The following is a 24,706-nucleotide window of genomic DNA, read 5'->3' on the forward strand; positions in this document are numbered from 1 at the left end:
TTTATAGTTACTAAATTAATTTGATTAAAAAAAAAAACTCAACTGTAACTGCCAAATGCAAGACTCTAGGGAATAACTCCTAGCTAGCTATGCCATGAAACTGAAGCGTATAGAATGCTGTGTCTGGTTTGAGCTCCTGGGGCTAGGAGAGAAGGAGAAAGATTAGAAAAGAATAGCTGATCTAGGGAGGAAATTCAGAAAACTAAATGTTGAAATATAGACCATTCAGTAAAGGTGAAAAGAATTGAGATTAGCTGTTAACTGAAAATAGAAAAGTAGAATGGGGATGAGAAAACAGTCTGACTGCCTTAAGTCTATTTTCTGTAGTGAATCAAGTCTGAAAAACAGAAGCTAAGAGAGGATATATTTGGTTCCTATTGCTGCTGTAACAACTGCTTAGTAGCTTAAAGTAGCTTAGAAGCTTAGTAGCTTAAAACAATGTGAATTTATTCTCATATAGTTCTGGAAAGTAGAAGTCTAAAATGGGTCCTAGGGCTGCATTCCTTCTGGCGGGTATAGGGAAGAAGTCATTTTCTTGCTTTGTCAAACATCTGGAAGACAGCTACATTCCTTGGCTTATGGCCATCCTTGATCTTCAAAGCCGGCAGTATAGCAGCTTCCAATATCTCTCACTCTGCTTCCATTGACACATTGCTTTCAGACTCTGACCCTCTTGCCTTCCCCTTACAAGGACCCTTGTGATTACATTGGGCCCACTCAGATAATCCAGGATAATCTCTCTACCTAAAGATCCTTAACTTTATCACATCTGCAAAATTCCTTTTGCCACATAAGGCAACATATCCACATGTCCCAGGGATTAGGATGTGGACATCTTGGGGAGTTATTATTTAGCCTACCACCAAGGGAGACATGAGAATGTAACTTCTGTCATGTGACTCGCTCCCCCTTCTCCTTCTATGCCTGTTTCTATGCTCTGCAGACCATTCTTCTGTCATCTTAATTGAAAATTTCTCAGGTGCAGGCTACATCTCAAAGGGTTAACTAGATACTTTCCCTGTAGAAGGTATTGTTCTTTCCTTCTTTTTTCTGTGGGACGTCCCTAGCACGCTCTCTGGGCCTGCTTCCGCAAATTCTCAGGTCTTTTTTCTCTTGTTGCATTTTATAGCTGATGGTCTCCTAACAGCTGTGATTTGCATCTGCAATACATAAAATTACATTTGCATTTGTCTAAGATTGCTATGTGTTCGATCTAGAGGAGAGAGCTCAGTTCAAAGACAGCTGTTTGCATCTTTCTTGCAGCACAGTAGCTAGGTGACCATCTGCTTGGTTCCTGGACCCTGTCCCCACCCAGAACCCAGACTTCTAACTTAGTAACTCCTATCCTAATAACCACACAATTGGAAGAATCCCTGTTCACCAAGCCTCGATGTGTGAGTGCCACAGGTCAGAATTCATTGCTCATTGGGAGAAAAATGAGGGAATGTTATAAGAATGCTGGAGAGAAGTTTCCAGCATTGCATGGAATGCAATGACATATGCATTGACCTGTGACATATGCATGGACCTTGAAAGCGTCTTTGGAATTTTTAGAAAACATATTAGGAAGATGGGGACTTCCATATTAAACTTTTGGAAGGATCCCTGGGGAGCTGGGAGAAAGACAGGAAGAGAGCAGCTGCTTTGGGATCCAACCAATACCCTCTCCTTCCTGCTCACACAGGATTCCAACAAAATCATACATCCCCAAATCTCAACCCTTCTGAGAAGCTTTCTCTTTTCTCCTTCATGGAGAAGCTAACAATCCATCCCTTGAACTCTCACAGAACTTTTTCATCTTCCCTGTATTTCTTATCACTTCTTAACCAACTTCCCTCAGATTCAACTTTGCTTAGGTATTTGACATTATCTAATTTAATTCTTAGTCTAACCCTGCAAGGTAGATATTATCAACATTACTATTTTACCAATAAAGAAGCACAGATAAATTAAATATCCAGCCCAAGGTCAGACAATACACTCCACATGCCTGAGTTCTGGGGTGCCAATTTCAAACCTGGGACTCATTCTATCTGTCATAGCTGCATCCAAATAAAACTATGTAAATAGTTGGCCTGTCGTCCTTGGGGGTTCTGCAGATTCAACCAACCAGGGATCAAAGGCATGCGAAAAAAAATCAAGAAAGCTCCAAAAAGCAAAACTTGGATCTGCTAAGTGCTGGCAACTATTTTGATAGCATTTACATTGTATTTACAACTATTTACATGCCATGCATATTGTATTAGGTAGTATATGTAATCTAGAGATGATTTAAAGTACATAGTAGGATGTGTGTAGGTTATATGCAAGTACTACGCCATTTTATATGAAAGTAAAATGCTTGAGCATTTGCAGATTTTTATATCCGTGGGGAGTAGAGGTCCTGGAACCAATCTTCTGAGGATACTGAATGACAACTGTACATATATCTTCTTTATAAAATGGGAACTACTTGAGGTCTGGAACAATCTCTTATTAATTTTGTAAAGCACTCCCCATACTATCTGGTACAATGCCTGACAAACAGTGGTTGCTCTATTAGAGTCTGATAAGTGAATGGATAAGTGAATTTATGAAGCAATAAATAGATAATTCTTAAAAATAGAAATCTTGAGAATAATAAGGTATTGTTACATTATGTTAGGGGAGGGAGAGAAGAAATGGTTTGAAATATAATTCTGTACTTCAGATAAGTAACGGTCCTCTTATTCCTCATCGTTATCATTATTTTGCTCAATACATAATAATTTGGCAAAGATAAATGTTGACCAAGTGTTCTCATTATTCAAGGCAATGAACTTGTATCTATTATATAAATTCATTGCCAGCGGACACATTAAGTTTTGGAAACTGTAGTTTTATTAAGTGATGTAATATATGTTCATGTTGATTAAGGTTTAGGTAAATTTTACTTTACTCCTCTTTCTTTCCCTCTTTTCTGATACCCTTTATTACCACTTTTATTTCCTGCTTTTATAAGACATAAAACAACTAGAGTCCATGTACAACTAGAAACTTCATTTTAGAAAGTCCTTCTTTATAATTTAAAACAGAATGAGATGGAGATGTTCAAAGGCTATGGGTCACACCAGTGTTCAGAGAGGCTCTCATGGGAATGCTTTCTGACCCCTCCACCTTTGGAGCTCAAAATAAATCACAAATTTTTGTCTTCCTCAACTTGAAGACCAGTTTCCCACTGTTCATTATCTGGCTTCCAAACTGAATTACAGAAAGTCCAGAAATCCTGCCAACAATATTTTGAATAAGACAGAGAATTTAAGGTCAAAGGGAAAAAAAGACTTCTACCCTGTCTGCCTTGTTCCTCCACTGTCTCTTTCCTTACCCCTAATAACCTACTCTGAGTGATGACTATGTCAGATACAGGCCATAAAAGCATGGGAATTATCTCAATTTCCACCGGAATCCTTGAGTAGGGAGTAGCCAGTGCTTGGGAAAAACAATGCTTTTTGTTTTCATTTTAAAATAGCAGCAAAAGGCTGGTGATATTATAATGTAACTCTGAGCTGTGCTAGGCAGCAGCAGAGGTCTCCAAATTTGCTTTCTTTGTCTCTCTGTAGGAGTGCTGTCCAGAAATGTATATCCTCTATGCTTTCAGAATTAGCTGCATTATTTCAAGGTGGAGACTTTCTGAAAGGAGCTTATCTTGCATGTCAGTCAAAAAGATCTTTGTTGAGTTCTGTTCTATTCTATTTATTCAATAAACATTATCCAACACCCATGTGCAAGATGCTGCAACAGGATAGTAGGACAAATACAGTAGAACAGTAATAATAATAGGTAACTTTTAAGGAATATTTACTATGTGCTAATTGCTCTTCTAAACACATTAATGCCTTAACGTATTTAGCTCCATAATACATATGTGAGGTAGGAACTATATTGTCACTATTTTACATAGACAATTGGAAGCTTAGAATTTAAGTAACTTACCCAAAGTCACTCCACTAGTAAGTAAGAGTTGGAATATAAATGAAAGCAGTATAGAACTGTACTTTTATCCTCTATACCATCCTAGGAGTTAAAGCAACTTTAAAGTTATTTTCTAGATTCTCTGGGAGATCAAAGAAGTAAAATATGGTACCCACCCTCAACGGGCTTGTTATCTCACTGGGAGTACATACACATGGAACTCTTAGGCATGCATTCACGAGAAAGTAGAGTAATTGGGTGAAAATGTGCTGTCCATAACTTTAGCAGAAGGAAAGCATTCTATCCCTTGCTCTGCAACTTACTAGAAATCTAAGAATAACATCGTATGAGATCTTTGAAAAATATTTTAATTTACACAAACCTCAATTTTTCTACTTTTAAAATAAGGGTAGGGCAAATTAAAAGCTCTGTAAGGTCCATTAAATATGCCTCTGTTTTGTGATCTTATGTTAGAGGAGAGAGAAAGCACTCTAGGCTTTTGCAGTTACAGAGGTTTCAGGAAAAAAAGTGAGATTGTTCTGGTCCTAGAGTATTAGAAGAGTTTTAATTGTCACATGGGTGGCAGTCAGGAGGCAGGTTAAGAAGGAAGCCAATGGGACTAGGTATACAAGTAGTTATGGGGAACCAAGGGAATTAAGCTTAGAGGTGGAGGACCTTGGAAGCAAGAAAGTGATGTTTGAAACTGAATCAGTTGATCAGCAGTTCTCAGAAGTGTGGTCCTGGGACCAGAGATATAAATTCTCCAGTCCTGCTTCCGACCTGTTGAATGAGAAGCTCTGGGATGGGGCTGAGAAATCTGTGTTTTAACCAGACCTCCTGGTGATTGGGGTGTATATTCAAGTTTGAGAAACTTCATGGTAAACAATAGAAAGCCATTACAAGCAAGTAGGAAAGTGTTTCTACTCTGGTAGTGAGTGCAGGATGTATTCAAGTAGGAAGAAGGAAATGGTAAGGTGGGATGTCCCAGTAATTCAGGCCTGGAGAAAGGTGCTAAATTTAGATATGGAGAGGACAAGGCACATTTAAAAGAATTTTCTAGGAAGAAAGAACAACATTTGTGATAGATTAGCTACTGGGAATGAAGAAGACAAACAGTTTAATGTGAATCAGAGAGTTTATAAATTATGGGAAGGAGAATATTGTAATTACAGATAAACATGGGATGTTGGGAAGGAGGATGGACTAGAAAAGGAATCTATGGTACCATTCACAAGTCATTTCACAGCTCAGGTCCTCGTTTTCTCATTTATATTCTCAAGATGTTGAGTGTGATGATCTTGAAGTCTTAGTTTATAATAGCTAGAGAAGATATTAGAGCTTTTCTCACTAAAGTTGTTTCCTCCCTCCCTTCCTTCTTTCCTTCCATCTTTCCTTCCTCTCTCTTTTCTTATTTTTCACTGAAGACAAGAGAACTCAAATAACTTTCTTAAGATCACTGAGCAAATTAGTGACTGAGTTGAAAATAGGGTTTAGTTAAGGGCAAATGTTACCATGTTTACTGTTTCTTTCCTAAATTTCCTTCCTACTGTTACATAATATGTTATATGTTTTTTTGTGTGTAAATGTTCCTTCATTGGCACAGGATTTTCTGTAAGGTAATAATCATAATAATAATAGTAAATAATACACCCTGTCATTTATGGAGTGCATTGTCAATGTGCTAGGCATTAATGTAAGTGCTTCACATATAATAACTAATTTCATCATCATAAGAACTTTTTTGAGGTAGGTACCATTATCATCTCCAATTTACAGTTGAGAAAACTGAGTCTTAGAAATTTGCCAAAAGTCACACATGTAGTAAGATAAATCTGGTCAGTTTGGCTTCAACATTCATGCCCTTAACCACTGTGCAATACTGTCTATTGCCTTTTAGGAAAAATTGCTTAGTTTGGCATTAGCTACATTCTCTGGGGAATACCTCAATGTTTCACTTCACTTTCTCTCTGGGAACAGCCTCTTTGACCCATATCCTACTTGCTTTGCAAACTCTTCGAGTTATATAACCTGAGACGGGAGTTTTGCCACAATTAGGAGTTGGACATTTTCTCTGCCAAGGTCGAGGAGAGATTGAACACAATCCAACATGCTGCTTGTGACTATAATAATGGACTCAAGATCTGGAAAGTATCTTATGAAATCATCTGGACAGATCCAGATGTCATACGACTTTACTGTTATTCAAAACAGCTGGTTTTGTCTTTTCTTGACGAATTTTCTTTGGCAATGGAAAGTTGGCCACATTTAGTTCACTATTTCCATGGTTTTATCACCATACGGTTAGTAAGTTCTCCTGAATCCTCCCGTTTTTTTTGTGAAGGCTTTTTCACACTTAGAGGTGGCTGGCTTTTGAACAATTTTTAAATGGATATATCATTATTTATATCTTTCTTGTCTGAAGCATCACAGTGCCTTAAAGTCATTCCAGGAACTCTTGCTTGGGTCTGGGTATCAGCTTGGGTGAAGCTGGGAGCTCTGGGGCTAAGGGCAAAGTCTCATTATGGGCAGTATATAACTATCCCCCTCTGTGATCCTTCCACCTCCCTGGAGTCCCACAAAGGTGTGTGTGACAGGGGAGAGTGGGGTGTTGATTAGGTAGAGAACCCTAAACCACAGTCTTCTGACCTTGTCACAGGGATTCCCTATTTTCCCTCTCTGTTTTTTTCTGCCTCTTCCTTTACCACTCATCAAAAGCAATCCTTCTCTTTCGGACAAAGCCAGCATATCTCCACAGTGAATTTAGGGTCTTGGAAAACAAAGTCCAGAAATGGGATACCATCTTCAATCAATACCTGCTTTCGGCCTCACAACACAACTCCCCTCCCTCAGAGGTAAGAAAGCACAAATGCCTAGCTACCTTCTTGAAAGTCAGAAGAAAAACTATAAGTAGAGGAAAACATGAATTAACACCTCAATACCTTAATATTTTATATGTTATTATTATTACTTTTAAGAGTTGCTACAGGCCACCTGTTTTCTGCCTGTGTGCCGTGAGGAGTGAACTCTTGCCCACAGCTGGCGTGCTTGCACCTAGATTCAGGGATCCTGTGATTAAAATGAAAGTCCAGTGACCTCACATGGTCTTCCACACTTGGAAATATCAGGGATGTGGCGAGGCAGCGTGTGTTTCTCCCCCAGGTGATGGAGGAAGTGGATGTATCATCAAGTAGGGCCAGGCTCTAATAACCTGCCTACATCCAGCCTGCATTTGACTGACAGGGAGCAAACAAAGGTGCTGCGAAGATAGAATTTTCCCCACTGCTTCTAAGTGAGTCAGGGCCTCGCTTTCTTTTTTCATCATTGCTTTGCAGCCCAATACCTTCCTGGCTTTTAACATGTAGTTTTCCTCCTATCTTCCCCCGTACAGAGTCACCAGAAATTGCTTCTGGCTTTTCGCCAGGAGAGTACTGTTTAAGGCATATAATTCACTCATCCAATGAAGAGAAAATGAGCTTAATGCAATCAAATATTAATATGCCAGAAATTAAGGGAAACTGCTACAAACTGTAACACTAAGTGGTATAAGATAGGTACTAAATAAGTAGAAATGATGATGATGGTGACCATGTATGACATGCTATTTATGTGCCAGGCACTGGGCTAACTTTTACATGCATCATCTCATGCACTCCACCCGGGAACTTTTTACAGCAGGTACTAATGTTATCTTCATTTTACAAATGATGGAACTGAGGCCAAGAGACATTATATAGCTTGCATAACGTCCCATAGATTGTAAGTGGCTATTGAAAACTAGCCTAAATCAATCTATTCATATCCAACTCTTAGGTTCTTTTTGGTAGATAACTGTAGCTATTAATGGTTAGTGGTGGGTGATGGTTAGTTGTGATTTCTCCACAACTTCACTACCAGTTAATGAAAGCAAGACCACCATATATATAATGAAACCCATTGTTCTGTACTTACTTAGGCAGATAGTTACTAACAAGTTGGTGCAAAATATTTATACAACTGGTTCTGTAATCTCAATAAAGGCATAATTCTTTGTGCTCTGACTATAACGTGTAGGAAAATTTCACTCTGACAATAATATTCTGAGGTTGGATTCTAATACCTTTGTAGCTGGTATCAGGCAACAAGAAATCTCTGTATCAAGGCCTAGATATAGGACTACTTAGGGATCAAGCCACAGGTGCCATCTCTAAGAGTGAAGAACTATTTACATTCTTACAACTTTTCTATGGAGTGGGTGTGAGTTTGCACAATAGTGTCTCTAGTACAAATGACTTGAATATCATTATTATGACTGGAGAGAGCCCATTCCCTATTGAACAAATCTACATGTAAAAACTCACTTCTAACATGCTCTGCTAATTGACAAAGCAACTGGTATTGCTCTCTATAAAGGCAGCTGAGGCACTTAACAGCAGCCACCTCTGGAGTGGGGTCTTTTTCACAAGCCTGATGACTGCCACTGTGATTAGAGCAAGCAGCTAAAGCTAACGCTTACCCAGTGTCACACTGTAGCAATTACAAGCAGCTGAAATTTTTCATTTCATTGTTTGGATTCCTTATTTTGTGTTTGTCTTGCCCAACTGAAATATAAACTCCATGAGAGGATCTTGTCTTTTTGTTTCACTGGGGATTTAAAAACCTGTAATAGTCTACGGCACATGGCAAGCATTTTATAAGCATACTTTTAATTTGTTGAAAAAATAAGTGAGCCAAAGGAGACGCTATTGAGGCCAGTCTTTTCAATCTCAACTGTGATCCTATGAAACCAAGTCAGTAAGCTTGTAGATGGAATCCCTAGTCTTTTACAGCAGGTTGCCTGTGAGGGGCCCTGGTGATGAATTAATCTGGGGTAGTTGAGGTAAGAGCTTGAACATAATGAAAATAGCTATCATTAAGAGAACTTACTGAAAGAAGAGGTTAGAAAATACTGTGTTGGAAGGTTATAATAGACAAAAGTGACTCCTATGTACACATTTGACACAACTGACGTTGTCAATTCCGTTTTTAAAAAATTAATTTATTTTTATTTTTGGCTGCATTGGATCTTCATTGCTTCATGCGGTTTTCTCTAGTTGCAGCGAGCGGGGGCTACTCTTCCTTGCGGTGCGCGGGCTTCTCATTGCGGTGGCTTATCTTGTTGTGGAGCACGGGCTCTAGGTGGGCAGGCTTCAGTAGTTGTGGCATGCGAGCTCAGTAGTGGTGGCTCGCAGGCTCTAGAGCGCAGGCTCTAGAGCGCAGGCTCAATAGTTGTGGCGCACGGGCTTAGTTGCTCCGAGACATGTGCAATCTTCCTGGCCGAGGGATCGAACCCGTGTCCCCTGCATTGGCAGGTGGATTCTTAACCACTGCGCCACCAGGGAAGTCCCTGTCAATTCCTTTTTTTCAGCCATTTTACAGTTTGACATGGCTTGTTATTTAATTCATGGTTAATATAAGTGAAAACCTAAAGCTCTACCAGGGAATGATTCAATTGTGTTTGGAAACAGAGCTGTCATTTCTGGAGTTATATCCTAATGCATGAATAATAATAATACCATATATTCTTTAGCATTTTCTTCATCTTTCTATCATTTGGACCACTGAGGAGTATTTCATATTAACTAACCTAGAGTCACATAATGTATCATATATTAATATGTGTTAGATAAAAAAATACAGACTTTAACATGGTATCACATTACATTAGTAAACTACTTTTTCATTTTCTGCTAAAACATAAGCAATGGGTGGATTTTCTTTAGGTCAAATAGAAGTAGGTTAATTCAGGAAAATGGTAGATGCCAAACTCACACATTCTCTCTCCACCAAAATGACCCTGGAGGGGCTTCCCCCTGCACTTGAGAGTCATTCTTGATTTTTAAGGGGCCATGTATGGAGGATCCTGGGGAGTTGAGAATTTCAGTTCTAGAATTGACCTGATTTTCCACAGATGTTTCCTTATATTCTACTATGGATTTTCAAGATCACCCCTGTGTCTCATGAGCCATCTATCAGTAACAAACTCCAATGATCTCAAGTTCTCAATGAGCAGTCAACAAGAAGGCTTTTCACTCTTGAACCAAATGAATCTCTCTAGATGGGTCCAGCACAGTGGACATAAGTCCTCTGGGCTCCCTTCTCTCCATCAGCATCTGCTGGGGTTCTGTCTACGTGACTCAGATCTTGGCTGAAAGAACTTAGAAAGCTCATTTCTTCCTCTGCTTTTCAGATCCAGCTGTAGTACTCTCCAGCTGTGGAATCTTGTTGCTAACAAGTGTTTTAGGAACTTTTATTTATCTTTAATGGGTATTTATCACATTTTTTGGAGCCAAGAAAAGGCATGTCCTTTTTGCTCCTGTAGAAACAAGGTTTGTGGTATTTCTTCAGAAGGCAGCAGCCTGGAACAGATCTGCTCTTTTTCATTGATGCTCACTATTTCCCATGTCCAGCAGGGGGCATCTGCAACACAGATTTAAATTGGGTTGGATTTAAATTGGATTGTCCTTGACAGGGGACATGTTGGAACACCTCTTTCAGAAATGTGTCCTAAATCCCCTGTCCTATACTTCCCAATTTTTCTCCATCCTGTCTTCCTTCCTGGCTGTTCCCGACATATGTCCAATGTCAGAACTAGTCTGTGCTTCAGGAATAGTTTTGTTTAAGTAAATCCTGATAAATTTTGGTCTCATGATGGATTCTGATCAGACTGAGTGATTGTAATTACCCTCCCTGCCTCTTCTCATCAGAGTGTGTCCTATCTGGTGTGAGGGACTGAAGAGCATACTCCCTTTCAGCCCCCATTCGTCTATTTCCAACTTCTCTAACAGACAGAAATCGAGTTCAGTTAGAGTCCTTGTAATCATTTAATGACACTGCCTCTCTGCAGTTAACCAAATCAGAGACATCTTAGTCCTCGATGGCTTATTTTGTGCTACACCCCAATATTTCACCCACCCACCCCCAAATGCAGTTTTACTATAACCTAGCAATTCAATTCATTCATTCGTTTGCTGATTCATCAGTTTATATAGTGAATATTTATTGCATGTCTGTTAAGTGCCAGGCCATGGGCTAAGTGCTGAGACTGGAGCTGTGAACAGAACAGATATTGACCCTGCTCTTGGGGACCTGACATTCTAATGGGAGAGACAGACAGTACTCAAATAAATACACAGAGACATAATGCAAATTGATAAGGACCATGAAGGAAAAATACAGAGGCCTCTGAGAATATAGTAGGGGCAGCTGTTAAAGCATGTGTCTCCTATTACACTATCTTCACGTTATCACATTTGAGCTCCTTGAGGCTAGGGTCTATGTTCTTTTATTAATATATCCCCTCCACTTTTATCAATGAGTAGAAAAATATCTAGCATATAGTTTACATGTATGTGTCCTACATTCCCTTGTTCCACGTGTCTCTGAAGCAAGAAACATCTTCGTAATCCTTGAAACACCTAGCACAGGACTTTATATATAGCTGGTTACTGATAAATTTTACTTGAATATAATTGTATTTTAAAAAATTCTGCTGGGCTTCCCTGGTGGCGCAGCGGTTGCGCGTCCGCCTGCCGATGCAGGGGAGCCGGGTTCGCGCCCCGGTCTGGGGGGATCCCACGTGCCGCGGAGCGGCTGGGCCCGTGAGCCATGGCCGCTGAGCCTGCGCGTCTGGAGCCTGTACTCCGCGACGGGAGAGGCCATGGCAGTGTGAGGCCGGCGTACCACAAAAAAAAAAAAAAAAAAAAAAAAAAAATTCTGCTATGTTTTTGTTTTAGTGATTGCTTGTACTGTTTTCCACATTTATTCACCCTAAGGTAATAACTTTCCCTCAATTCACCGATTAGTCGGAAGGACAGAGGTGGCCCAGGGCCTTTTGAAAGCATACCCACACAGGGCACAGATTTAAAATTGCACAACCCTACAATTATTCAAACTCTTTTCAGTTTGAAATCACTAATGTGAGCCATCTAGTGAAAGGATTATCTTCCTCTGAACGCTTAATTAAAATTTCACGCAGGAATTCCAATGATTTTATTTCAAAACAAGTTTTTCTTTGTAAAACCAAAGGATAACAAGGTTGGGGGTGAGATGAGAAGAGATAAGACTCGTTTCTTGTTAACAAGTATTAATATAATGTAGCCAGGAAAACTGCCTGGTGGACGGTCCAATAGAGCCAAGGACTGAGTTGAAATCATAAACACATTAAAAAGTTTTCTTCTCTGGTTGGGGTTGTTTTTGACATTACATGAATGTCAGATACATTCAAGCTTATTTTTAAAGGAGAAAATAAAATGGAAGCTTTGAGGTTTTGTTTTGCTTGATTTTCCATTTGTTGTTGTTTTTTTCATTCCCATATTTGGATATGTCCCTATGGTGGGGAGGAAGGGGAGAGCGGGCAATGAAATATTATTCCAGGAACTCTTAAGGAGAAAAACATATGTAATAACACAGTTTATTCCTACAGAAAGGGTAAAATGTTTCAAGTAGTTTCGATCTCAGCACTGGTCAACTCTTCAGCTTTTAAACATTCACTGTTTTATAAGAGAGACAATAATGTTATTCACTCCCTGTATGCTGTCAAACTCCTAATTCAACCAAATGGTCTTCCCGACTTATGTGCGTTAACATTTTAACGTCCTGTATTTGAACCTATACTAAACCATAGAGAGAAGTATTTTCTGAAGCCCTGCATTTCCTTTCTCCCTTACATCCCCAGGGCAAGTATGAAGAAAAGAGTAATCTGATGTTCTGGCATGTTTCTCTACTTTGAGGAAGTGAAATCTGATTTTCTATGGGCAGTGTTATAAATGGCAGTTGATTTCTAGATTATCCCACAAAAAGACAATTTAAATAGTGATATAGATAAAATTATACGAGGGTTCTGGTTCATTCTGGTTTTAAAAGTCTTTTGTGGGATGTCTTGGAGAATTTAACCACATTTATAGACAGTGTTTTCATGGGAAAATGCATCCTGAAAGAATTAGCAAAAGAAATATTTGAAACAGATTTGTAAGACAGGATGCCACTTCTTCATGTAGAGACAGTCTTTGAAAGCACCTTTCAATAGTTTTACCTTTTTTTGGTTTTCATACCAAATTTGCTGAAGGCTGCATACTATACAGAGGTCCTCCATCATCCATCCTTCCATCATGAAGGGGAGGCAGAGTGAACAGGCTTCATCTAACATGGCATGCTGCTCTCTCCAGTCACACTTTACACTCAGGCAATGCAGAACCACTTTTGCATCCCTTCAAATGATAGGCACATTATTCTCTTCTTACCCGGAAGTCCCAGCCTTTTCTTGTCCACCTGGCTAACTGCTATTCTACCCCTGCCTCTTCTGAGAAGCCCCACTGACTCACCCTTGTGGACATTGGGGTCCTCCCCCAGTGCTCTGCTGTTCACCTTTGTGGACCCTGGATGCCCAGAGAGATGCTGCTCTCTGGGCATCTTCTTCTTTAATACCTGCCTGTGATTGCTCACAACCTTGAGACTTCAATAGGCTATAAGTACCCTGCAGGCAAAGACAAAACCCTGTGAGTGTTTGTTTACTGTGTCCTGATGGCACAGTAACATGATCAAGGAGTAAAGTAGTATGAATAAATGAAATTTAAAAATGCTCAACCCCTTCATTCTGATAACCTCTTCATGTCCAACTTACTCTTTCACTAAGCAATCAAACACAAATATCTCTCTGCCTTTTACAAAAGCAAATGGTTCAAATGGAGCAAAAGAGAAAAAGAAAAGAGAAACAGAAGTTGAGATGGGGAAAAAAAATGTAAAACAAAAATCTAAAGAACCAACCAAAATACCAAGCACTGGAGAAACATTCATTAGACATTCATTAGATAATCTTTAGCTAAATATTTGTGAGTGAACTATTGGGTCAAGTGAAACTCAAACAGTTGCTTCATGACTTCCCCTTATGGGCAGGAACTGAGGGACATGTGGAGCAAGCAGAATAGATATTATGGATGGAGTTCTTCAAGTTCTGGGTGGGATAGCGTGTCTTGATGGAAAAGATGAACCTGGTGCTTCTGGCTGTAGTACTATACACTGGCCAGCAGAGGGTAGCCACACGTATTGCATGCATTTTTCCCCCCAAATACTGTTTTCTTCATCTTTCAGATAAACATAAAATTGGCAGTTCTTGTCTCCAGAGGTAGAATATGGGAGGCAGTGGGTGTATTAATTCTTAGTAACATGTGGGAAATTTCTGAATGTTTTAATTTGGTAGTCAAAGCTAGGGAACATGGCTTGAGTTTGGCTGGAAAAAAATGATTATGCAGTTAGAACTAACTTGGAAGAAGCAGTATTATATGCCAACTGCTGCTTTAAGTGATTCACATGCATTAACATATTTAATCATCACAAAAATTGTATAAATATGTACTATTTTATCAGTCCCACTTTCTAGGTGAAAAAACTTAACATTAGATAGTTTAAGCAAATTGCAGAGCCTGGAATCAAAGTACACTCATTCTTATTCTCATGTTTTATATAAGCTCCCTCAGCAGAACATTCTGTTTCAGTTGTAATGTGCTCAGCGGAGCTTCATCTGCTGTAATGTGGTACCTGAGTTGTCTTAAGCTGGAGAGCGGGTCCTAGGGAGAGAACACAGGCAGGAAGAAACGAAAAGGAAAAGACATTGTGGAGGTTACTAATTCTAAATCAGAGTTTCAAAATAACATTTACTATACTAAAGGAACCTACGATATGATTGAATATTTATTTTTTTTAAGTTATACAGTATATGTCCTTAACTTTTTCTCCCTAATATCCATAATTGCTAATGTCACACATTTTATTTACTTAAATTGTCTCATCACTGTCTCCGTGTGAATGGATGAGGAAAATGTGTTTATAGTAACAAAACTCTATCTGGCAACAGCATGATATCCTAATCCCGACACAGCTCTGTAAGGCTTCGGTTATGATCAGCATTGACTGGAAAATAAATGTCAGCAGATTTGTGAGGAACAAAAATCAAGATATTTTTAGTTCACTTTGGCAAATATTTTTGAATATTGACTATGCTGCCAAGCTTTGTGCTATGCACAGGGTTGAAAAGGTATTTAAGACTCAATTCCCACCTGCAAAAAGTTCTTATATCCAGCTTGGAAAACAGACACATAAATAAGTAACCATCATGCAATATGATATACCCTATCTTAAAAGCATGTATGAAATGCCAAGGGGACAGTGAAAGGACAGCTTTTTGGGTCTCTCAATATGCAGTGGCTTGTCTTATGGATTAATGCTTAAGATTTGCTTGGTGTTTTTGAATTCAGACTTGTGATAAAATGATGGGTAACTTAGGAGATTAGTTTTGAACTGGGCATGAAAACAGTTGCATTCTAGGGTGGAGAAGTGCCCAGAATTCTGACCATGTCTGTTCACTTAAATGTTGAAGATAGAAAGGAGTAATACGATTCTGTCAGTCTGTTGGTAATTAATACTCATCTATTGAAGGCTTACTGGGTGTAAGATACTACAATAGCCATTGTGGAACAATGGGCAAGGGGTTGGAAAAAAATCAAATCCATATAAAAGAAGAACAGTTTACAGAGAAGTAATCATCAAGCAGAATAATTTAATTTTATAGGTTCAAATGGCTGAAAAAAACATCTAGGTTAACCCTGTCATCTTACAGATGAGGGAACTGAGGTCTGGCAATAAAATATAATTATTTTTTCAAAAGTTATATGTCTAATTAATGGCAGAGCTGGGACCAGAGCCCTCAGAAGACTGGTAGGCAATACAGTGAGTTCTACCTGTGAACTTAATGTCAGACAGCTTGGGGTCAAGTCCATTTCCATCACATACTGGCTGGGTTACCTTAAGTAAGTTATTTGAATTCTCTGTCATTAGTTTCTTCACCTGTAAAATAGGACTACTATAGTATCTGCCATATATAACATGAAAGAATACATATAAAACAATAATTAAGATTAAAATGAGATAATGCATATTAGCCAGGGACATGTTAAGAGCTTGATAAATGTTATTAGAAATCATGTGTCCCAATTTCTACATTAGTATTCTTTCTGCCACAGCAGTGAAATGGGGTTTTGCTCATTTTCGTTTCTTTGACACAGAATGAAATCCCTTTTTTAGATCTTTATGCTATATGCTGTCCATTTCCCCTCATACGTCTCTTCTTTCAGGGCCAAGGAGATTAAGATCAAGTTTGGAATTCTCCTCCAGAAGCCGGAGTCTGCTGTTGACCTTGTCATTCCATACACTGAAAAGGCAGAGAAACCAGCCAAGACCCAGAAGTGAGTCGTGATTATGGATTCCACTCTTTTCCTCCAGAGGATGGCTATTCTTCAACTGTATAGCCCCATCCCTCCTCTGTAGAACTCCCCACTTCAGTGACTCATTGAAGATCATAAGAGTACTCAGAGACTTGGTTTGTGAATAGGATTTTTTTTTTCACTCTCTTGTGTATGGAGCATAATATTGCTTACTGGCAGGATGCTTAAAAAATGAAGATAAGGCCACATCTTGGGACATAATTGGAGAAACAGGCCATATCTTATAAGATGGCACCAGCCACCTCGTCACACAGAAGTGTGGTTAAAATACCTGCTCACTTGCTGTCCTTGGGTCAGGTGAGCATTCCTGATCCAATTAATTATGATCCCTGGATGCTCACCTGCTCAGGAAATATCCTGAGGGCTACTTCCTCAACAGGGAGATACAAGTGGTGACATTTCCCTCAAGAAGAGGCTAAGTTCAAGGCAGACTATTAAGCCTAAAGGTTTCTTTTCCAAGATATTGTCCCTTCAATGTCTAAAAGAGGAGCAGAGGACTGTTCCCTGGTGGAGGAATGAATACTTGACCAGATACTCTTATTTAATGCACATCAAGCAATTTTTCCCCAGTCCATAAATTAATAGTCCTGACAGGACTTCTGCAGTCCCTAACTACCCACCAACATACTTCTATCAATCTAGGCATGAAGGGAAGCTATAATTCTGAATATTCACGATGTTATGGCAGTGAACATAGCCTACAATTTCATTGGCATTACTCTAACTTAATAACACTACTCACAGCATTCACGGTGTTTACCGTTGTTCCACTAGCTACACAGCCCGACATTGACTAGACAGATACACTCCATCTTCCCTTTAAAACAGAGACACCGCTAAAATCAAGAAAGGAAAGTGGGAAGAAGAAAAGCCAAATGTATTCAAATCCCTTCACTCTACTACCTAAAAGCTTTGAAGAGATCACAGAAGTGTGGTAAAAATATAAGAATCCCTTTTAACCTCCATTTCTTTTAAAATTTAATATTTGTATAAATTGGCCAATCTTTTCTCCAAATGACCTTCAAATTAATATAGCTGGATTGGTTGGGGGATAGAGAGACAGGTTATTCCTTTTAAATTTTTTTCATCAATCTAAGTGGATGTTTCCACTCTCCTTTTATTACTTCAAAGTGATCCCAAACTAGAAATGAGGCATAATTGAGTTTTCTGCATTTAGAAAAGGGAAGTTAATTCAATGTGGAGTGGCAGGCACCAGGCACTGGGAGAGAATAAGAATCACATTTCATAATAGCAAAAGATCAAAAAGTCTATTTGGAAATAAACATTGTGGTGGTTATTGATCTGTTGGAATTAACTTTTAAAAAATAAATACAGTGCTACATTTCCTGCTTTGATTCTCTGCTTTAATATCCCACACAGACACTTGAACTATTAAGCTTAACAAGGATTTGGAGAGAAGCAGTTTTGGAAGATAACTTGGGGCTGTCATTTATTGGATTATTTTCTTCTCTTGTCTTCCAGCCCCCTTTTTCTTCCAGAAGTTTGAATTGTTTTGGAAAAATCTTTCTTATCCCTAGAGAATATTTGTGCATCTCTACTGCATTTTTAACAGTGACCGTTACAAAGCTCTCCTATCCTCTTCCAAACTCCTAAACCCCATTTCACTCATATTTGGCAAATTTCCATGCTTTTTAACAAGCGGGAGAAGACTGTGTTCTGCAGGAGCTCAGTTGATCTCACTTCTCCTCACTTTAAAGTTTCTCTGTATTTTTTTACCCACATTCTTCTCAAGGAGAAGAAAATAAATCTCAGAGGAGAAAATAGACCTTCTCCGGATGGAAGGTATTTTTAACTCCTCTCATCTTTTTAAAAAAAGCAATCCCTTTTAAAAAAAGCATTTTCTCTTTTTTAAATATAGTTTTATTCTTCTCATTAGAAAAAAAATTGAACCATTAAAAAAAAATAGAAAAAAATTGCCTATATCCCTACCACCCAAGGCCAGCTTCTGTTACCATTTTAGTATTCTTAACTGCTCTTTTTCCCTCTGCACCCTCTTCCACTAGAACAAACAAGTACCATATTCCACTCTGAAGAACACCCCCCCAGCCCCTCACCCCTTCTATTCATATCTCTTCCTCTTGCTTATGCTGGAAAACTCTAGAAATGGAAAGTCACTGCTTTCAATTTCTTCTTTAACTCCTTTTGTTGGGTCTAAACCTTACTACCTAACTGAAACCATCATCACCAAGGGCTAACTCCTGACTCGGGGACAGCATTTGACTCTGCTCACCAGTTGGCCACCTTAAAACTCTCCACCTTAACTTCTAATTTTGAATTCTCCCCCTGCCTTCTCTCTCTCTAAGGGCTCCCACTTCTGCCCACCCTCTATATGTGAGCATTCCCTAAGGCTCTGCTATAGGTCCTCATAATGAAAAATAAACATGTTACAAGACCATGTAAATTAATTTACAGTAACTATTATCATGGCTCATAATATAATCAATTGCAAAATACTCAAGAGCTGGTGGAGATATTTTTATAGTTTATTTTATATTCTAGATGTTCATTTACTCTCTGTTGATGTCACTAATTTTAACTACCTTTTGTTGTTGCTGTTGTTTTGCCACTTTATAACTCTAGAATGACCTCCACACATAAACAGTCCCTAGCCTGTGCACGGGGGAGAACCATTACAAACTGTTGCCCTACATACACTCCGGCCTGGTAAACTGCAGAGTGAGCCTTACTGTGCGGATTAAAGATGGATGCACAATGTTTGGCCCATGGATAGACATCAAAAAGTGGCAGGTGTATTTATCTGCATCCCCATCCATGGTGCCCAAGTCACTGTTGGCCCTGGCGGGAGGGCTCAATAAATGTCCATGAACTTGAGACTGGACATGAGCAGACACGTTGCAGGAAAGAAGGGAGAACTGAACAGGCACTTAAGTGCCAATAAATAACTTGGATTTCACTTTCCTGGTCAAGGGCGAGAGCACGTGAAAACATTATCAGGAGTTTTTAAATATGTGCCAGGGACTGTGTAGATATTTTTAAAAAGGAAGAAAACAAAAAAGAAAACCACGGGTGCTTAGAGAGGTTAAAATAGTCTCCCAAAGTTAGAGCTAATAAATGCCAGAGTTGCTTATAGCTGTAGTCATGGTTCATGGGGCTAAAAATTCTGTACTCTTAAGTGTTGGGTTATTTTGGCTTTCATCGACCAGACTAACTCTGAGCAAACTGAACCGTTATTAATTTACACATTAATCTGACATGCATATTGCCGGGTAGATTAATGCTGCAGGGAACGCACTGTCGGACAGGGTAGAATGGGAAAATTTTCCATGGCTGACAAGCTATACCTCCAGGCAGTGAGTGCATCACTGCCTTGTAGGAGATTCAAGAAGTAAATGTGGTAAGAGTACAGTAAAGAGGAAGAGAACACTTCCAGCTGAGATCATCACTTCCTCGACCAAGTGGCATTTACACTGGCCATTATAAAACAGTTAATCATCTCTATAAATGTTTACTTTGACTTTCATTGGAACTGGGTTCCTCTTTCCCTCCACATCCACACACAGAAACTCCATGCCCACTCCCTGTGATCAGCTACGACCTTGCAAACCAGGATACTTATTGGTCATTTAGATCTGCATCTATCTCGTTTCAAAGAATTCAGACTTAATGGCAGATTCTGAGAATCAGGACAGGATGAACCTGTGGCACCTCTTAGGCTGAGAATCAGAATACTGGGCTTCGAGGTGTGGAGGATGTGTTCTGCTTGACTGTGTCCTTGAAACAATTTGGACTAATATTACCCCCAAGCGGGTTCTGCACATATCCTTTTCAGGAATTTAATCTTGGCTGTGAGGCACTGCTGATTGTGACCATTAGTCTGGTTCTAACAAGACCATTTGGGACAGCTTGGATCTGGTAACATGCTTAAGTTCGGTGCACCTGCTCTTGCCATTTCTTCTTCCTGTGCCCCTCCATACTAGCCAGAGGAAATGGAGGGCAGGAAGGTGATTTCATTTTACGAGGGGTATTTACAAAATCAGAAGGCGATTCAGCCTTCCCTTTGCTCTGTTTCTTTTGTTCAATTATTTAATGTCTTGTTTCTGTCAACAATAAAGACTTGGCGGGTGTCATATGTACAACATTGAACCCACTGTAGTGAAGAAATTAAGATTTGTAAGACTGTGCTAAAAACGTTGGTACAAAATAATATATACATAGGAAAACTTCTCAGTGTGAAGTAATATAGAAGAGCCAAAAGGAGTTATTGACCTCTAGAAAATAGCTCCTTTTCTTGTTAGAAATAAAATGAGGCAGAAAGATATATGGGCATGCTTGTAATTCCTTCCTCATGTCATTTCTCCTCCCTGTGTTCCTTTACACTAATCAGAAGAAAACGGGAGGAGAGAAGGTAGTTCACCCATTAAAAATAAATTTCCCAGGAATTAGTGTTGAGTTTTTGATCTATGATACCTATGTTTCTAGCCAGGAAAATGAAACCACTTAAGATTATTCCACCAGGTTTGTTACTCTCAGTACTGGAATGTTTTAACCTTCAAATAGTAAAAGTGTAAAACTTTATGGAAAGTTGTATAATTAAGACTCAAAATCTGCACATCCTCCACAGTGAGGAATAGAGAATGGAAGGAATTAGTCACAGCGTTTTAGCCAAAAAATCTACTGCCGTTCTGCACTCCTTACATAGGTAAAGTGAGGCTGACTCTGAGCCTCGAGAGCAAAATGAAAAGGAGAATCAGCAACTGTCTTATCAATCTCACTGATAACCTAAAGAATTAAAGCCCTAAGATATTATTTTTTTAAAGCCAGAAGCAGGAATTTTCCTGGGTTGTCTGAACAGTTGATCAACAAGTTAAGAGCTAAGGAAATTCCAATTTAGGAAAAACGCCTTCATTGGCTTTAATGTTCTAATAAATACCTTGTTAGTCTGTTTTGATTTGACAACGAAGAACTCACATTGTAACACAAGAGTGAGAGCGGGGGCTGAGTGGGGAGCCCTGGGAGAGCACTGTCAGCCATTTTTCCCAGACAATACCAGCCGGCCTTCACACAATTCTGCTGTGAAAGAAAAATTGGTAGTTAAAACGAAAGAGCTGCAGGGTTTCTGCATATATAAACGTTAAAACAAAAACAGCCTAAGGGGGAATTAGGTGTTGACTATTATCTTCAGCATCCTGAGCATTTGTGTACAACGTTCCTTTTCACGGTGTCTAACCACTTCTCTTCTCAGGAAGAGTAAATCTTTAAAAAAAAATTTTTTTTTCCTGTTCTAATTAGGCAGGAAAATGCACCCAGAGTTTTTAAAATGTAGACTTCCTGTGATCACATTCCCAACACGAGGCAGCTTCACACCTTGCATCTTCCATCAACCCTAATAAGGTGGCGAAGGGCTGTGGATGTGGAATCTGACGCCCTTTGCAGATTAAGTTGGTGTTTAAAGTGCAGCACTAGTGAAGCAGGGAACATGATTTCAAGCCCTATAATGGGACAACTGGATTTTATTCAGTTACTTTTGGAAAAAAAGACCACAATTGGAGGCACTGTTATGGGATACACAAGAATATCAAGACATGGCTTCATGACAAATAGACTCTACTTCTGAAAAGGGAGAGGCCTAACCCAATTGTTCAACAAGAGATGAAAATATGCAGGATACATGTAGGCAAGCAAACCCAGCTCATCATACACACTTGTTCAGAATAAAACAGTTCTAACTCCCTTGTTCTGAGAATGGGTCATCAATTGTAACATTTCAAAGAAAAGCAAATCCAAGTCATTGTTGGTGTATGTGATTAACTCCCTTCTTATGGCTGTCCCCTTTTTCTTTCTTAATACTTGATTTAGACCCTCGTTGGACAAGGCCCTGCAGTGGCGCGATTCCCTGGACAAGCTCTTGCAGAACAACTGTAAGTCTGAATTATCTTTATAAAGGTCAGGGGAAGGACAGAGGCAAAAAAAAAAAGCTTTAGGCTGCCCATGTCCTTCTTCTCCAATTTTGACGTTTCTTCAATTTTGGAAGAATGCCAGGGGAGTGTAGTTATCTAGCTCATGGCGGGAGAATGTGAAAATAAGGTGTCCTGAGGACTCCTGAGCGCAGGTTGTATTCCCATCTGTCCTGCTTACTTGTGTGAGCGGAGCTAGTGGCTTGATCTGTGTCATTCTTAAAATTTTCATCAGTAAAATAGAGATACTGCCTCTTTCAGCTTGGTCTCATAATGGCTTGCTGTGGATTCGGTGTAGCAGGGTACATATCACTGGACTATGAGGAATGGGTTGGGTGTATGTCCCAGTTCAAGTTGCTATTAATTGCTTTTGTAACCTGCCATGGGTTTTTAACCTCCCCTAACCACAGTTTCCTCTTCTGGCAGCAGACCTTTTATATCTCCATTCAAGGCATGAAAAAAGTGCCAGCAAGAACTCCTCTCCAAGATAATACCAATATACCTGAGCACCATTTGCCTTTCCCCAATACAAAATCTTTACTGATTCCCAGGCCTAAAGTATCAAGTTCAAATTTCCAATGTTTAGGATTCCATAATAATTATGATATGGCTGGTCTGCAGTCAAATTGAACTGTTTTCCCCTCCATGTAGGATTTCTACATGTATTCCCTTTGGCTGGAATACTTTGTATTCATATCTCTATCTGTGGAAATTCTCCTCTCCTATAAAAGTGAATCTACATACTAAATGCCTAGTCTTCCTTGACCATCTGGAATGATCTATCCTCCCTCTGAGGTTCCAGTGCAATTTGTCTGCACACTTTTATGCCGCTATTACTTGCTACATTGTACTCTGATCTTAGCCGTCTCCCTCCTATGACAGATTATAAACTCACTGACAGCCAGGATTTAGTCTTTTTCTTCTGGATAATTTCACAACAGGAAGTGCACAGTAATAGGAAAACAAATATTTGTTGAATCGTTCACTCTAAAAATAGGATTCAATGTAAGATATCTAACCCATATTTTTCCATTTTCACCACAAGATGGAATATGAAACTTTGTTAAATGCTTTGCAAAAATAAGGATTTAAAAAATATTTCCCACAGGACCATCAAGATTAATAGACACAGGGTGGATAGCAAAGAATGTATGTTGAATTGTATGCAAAGCTTTTTTTTATTTCTTGTTTTTGGTGAGGTAATCTTCTGCTTACCTGCGACAGAATCAATATCTTATATTTGGAGGCAGAACACCAAAGCCTCTGATTTGGAACTTTCTCAATATTATCCATTTTTAATTTTCTTTTTATTTCTTGTGTTAAACAGAGTACCCAGTCCTGACACATATAAAGTGTTCCACGAATACTTATTGAATAACTGGGTTAATGAATGACTTCATTATCCTTCTAGGACACAGAAATTCCATGAAGACAACTAGGAGAAAAATATTTGTTTATCAATTGATTTATTTATTGTGTTACACAGTGGTTTTAGGGCCAGTAGCAACCTGACAGATGACATATTATATATTATGAATTCTAAGTACCCTGGGTACAGGTATTTATTGCTACTGTCAACAAACCTGAGAATTAGCAGAACCATTTCCATGGTTTTAAAACCATTAAAGAGAAGGATATATATTTATGTGGCCATATAAAATCCTTTTCAGTCATACTAATCCTTAGGGCCACATGTTCATATATTTCAGGCTTTCAGGAGACAGAGAACTATTGGAATAAGTTAAGCCAGAGGCAGTGTTAACACCTTAGCATTTGTTGAGGGACTGAAGTTTTTCAGCTTGCAAACAGATGATTTTCATGATGTGAGCTTGAGGCCTGAGAGTCTCACAGTAATATTTTCTGCTTCTTAGAGGGGAAATATGTATATGCATGGGTGTGTAAATATACATAAAATTCACAATGTTTTATTTAATTAGATATATTTAAAATTATATATACTATATATGTTATATATATAGTATATGTCTGTGTATATATATATGTGTGTCCTTAAGTTCCACATCATTATCCTCTTAAGTAATTAACACTTTTAAGACTTGGGCGATTTCACCAAGCAATAAATGGAAAAGCATTTGATAACTGTTCTAGTCAAAATTCTTTCCTTGAGAAGATAAATATATCCATTCAAACTAGCATGAATGAAAAAGAGAGTTTCTGGTATGGATACAGAGATCTCACAGAAACAAAAGAGTGCCATGCTCTATGGGAGGTGATGCCATGAGCGAATAAGACAGCTTCTCCCTCCCTCTGCCTCTGTTTGTGTCTCTGTCTCTTCCTCTCTTTACATTTTTCCCTCTATCTCTGCTTCTATGCCTCTCCCTCTTGTTGTGTCTGTCTCTTGCCATTTTGTCTCTGCAGCTCTCTGTCCAGCTATTTCTAGAAGAGGGCTAGTGGAATGACAGGCATGCCCAAGTAATTCTACCCCAACACAATCAACCTAAAGAAACAATTTTTGACCTATTTTCCCAAACACCAGCTTTTGTGCATCGTGAATAACTTTTTTTTTTTTTTTTTTTTTTACGGTAC

The 24,706-nt window shown here is 39.0% G+C and overlaps 1 protein-coding gene across 1 annotated transcript in view; it reads left to right on the top strand.

Annotated features, from left to right (window-relative positions):
* RGS5 (regulator of G protein signaling 5) overlaps positions 1-24,706 on the top strand; it is a 54,267-nt gene that overhangs the window by 13,820 nt on the left and 15,741 nt on the right. Inside the window, exons 2-3 of the mRNA XM_007130598.4 lie at positions 16,074-16,184; positions 22,062-22,123. Coding sequence (XP_007130660.1) covers positions 16,074-16,184; positions 22,062-22,123 — 173 coding nt within the window. The remainder of the gene's footprint in view (positions 1-16,073; positions 16,185-22,061; positions 22,124-24,706) is intronic.

This window comes from Physeter macrocephalus, chromosome 4, assembly GCF_002837175.3.
Source record: "Physeter macrocephalus isolate SW-GA chromosome 4, ASM283717v5, whole genome shotgun sequence".
Classification (NCBI taxonomy): Eukaryota; Metazoa; Chordata; class Mammalia; order Artiodactyla; family Physeteridae; genus Physeter; species Physeter macrocephalus.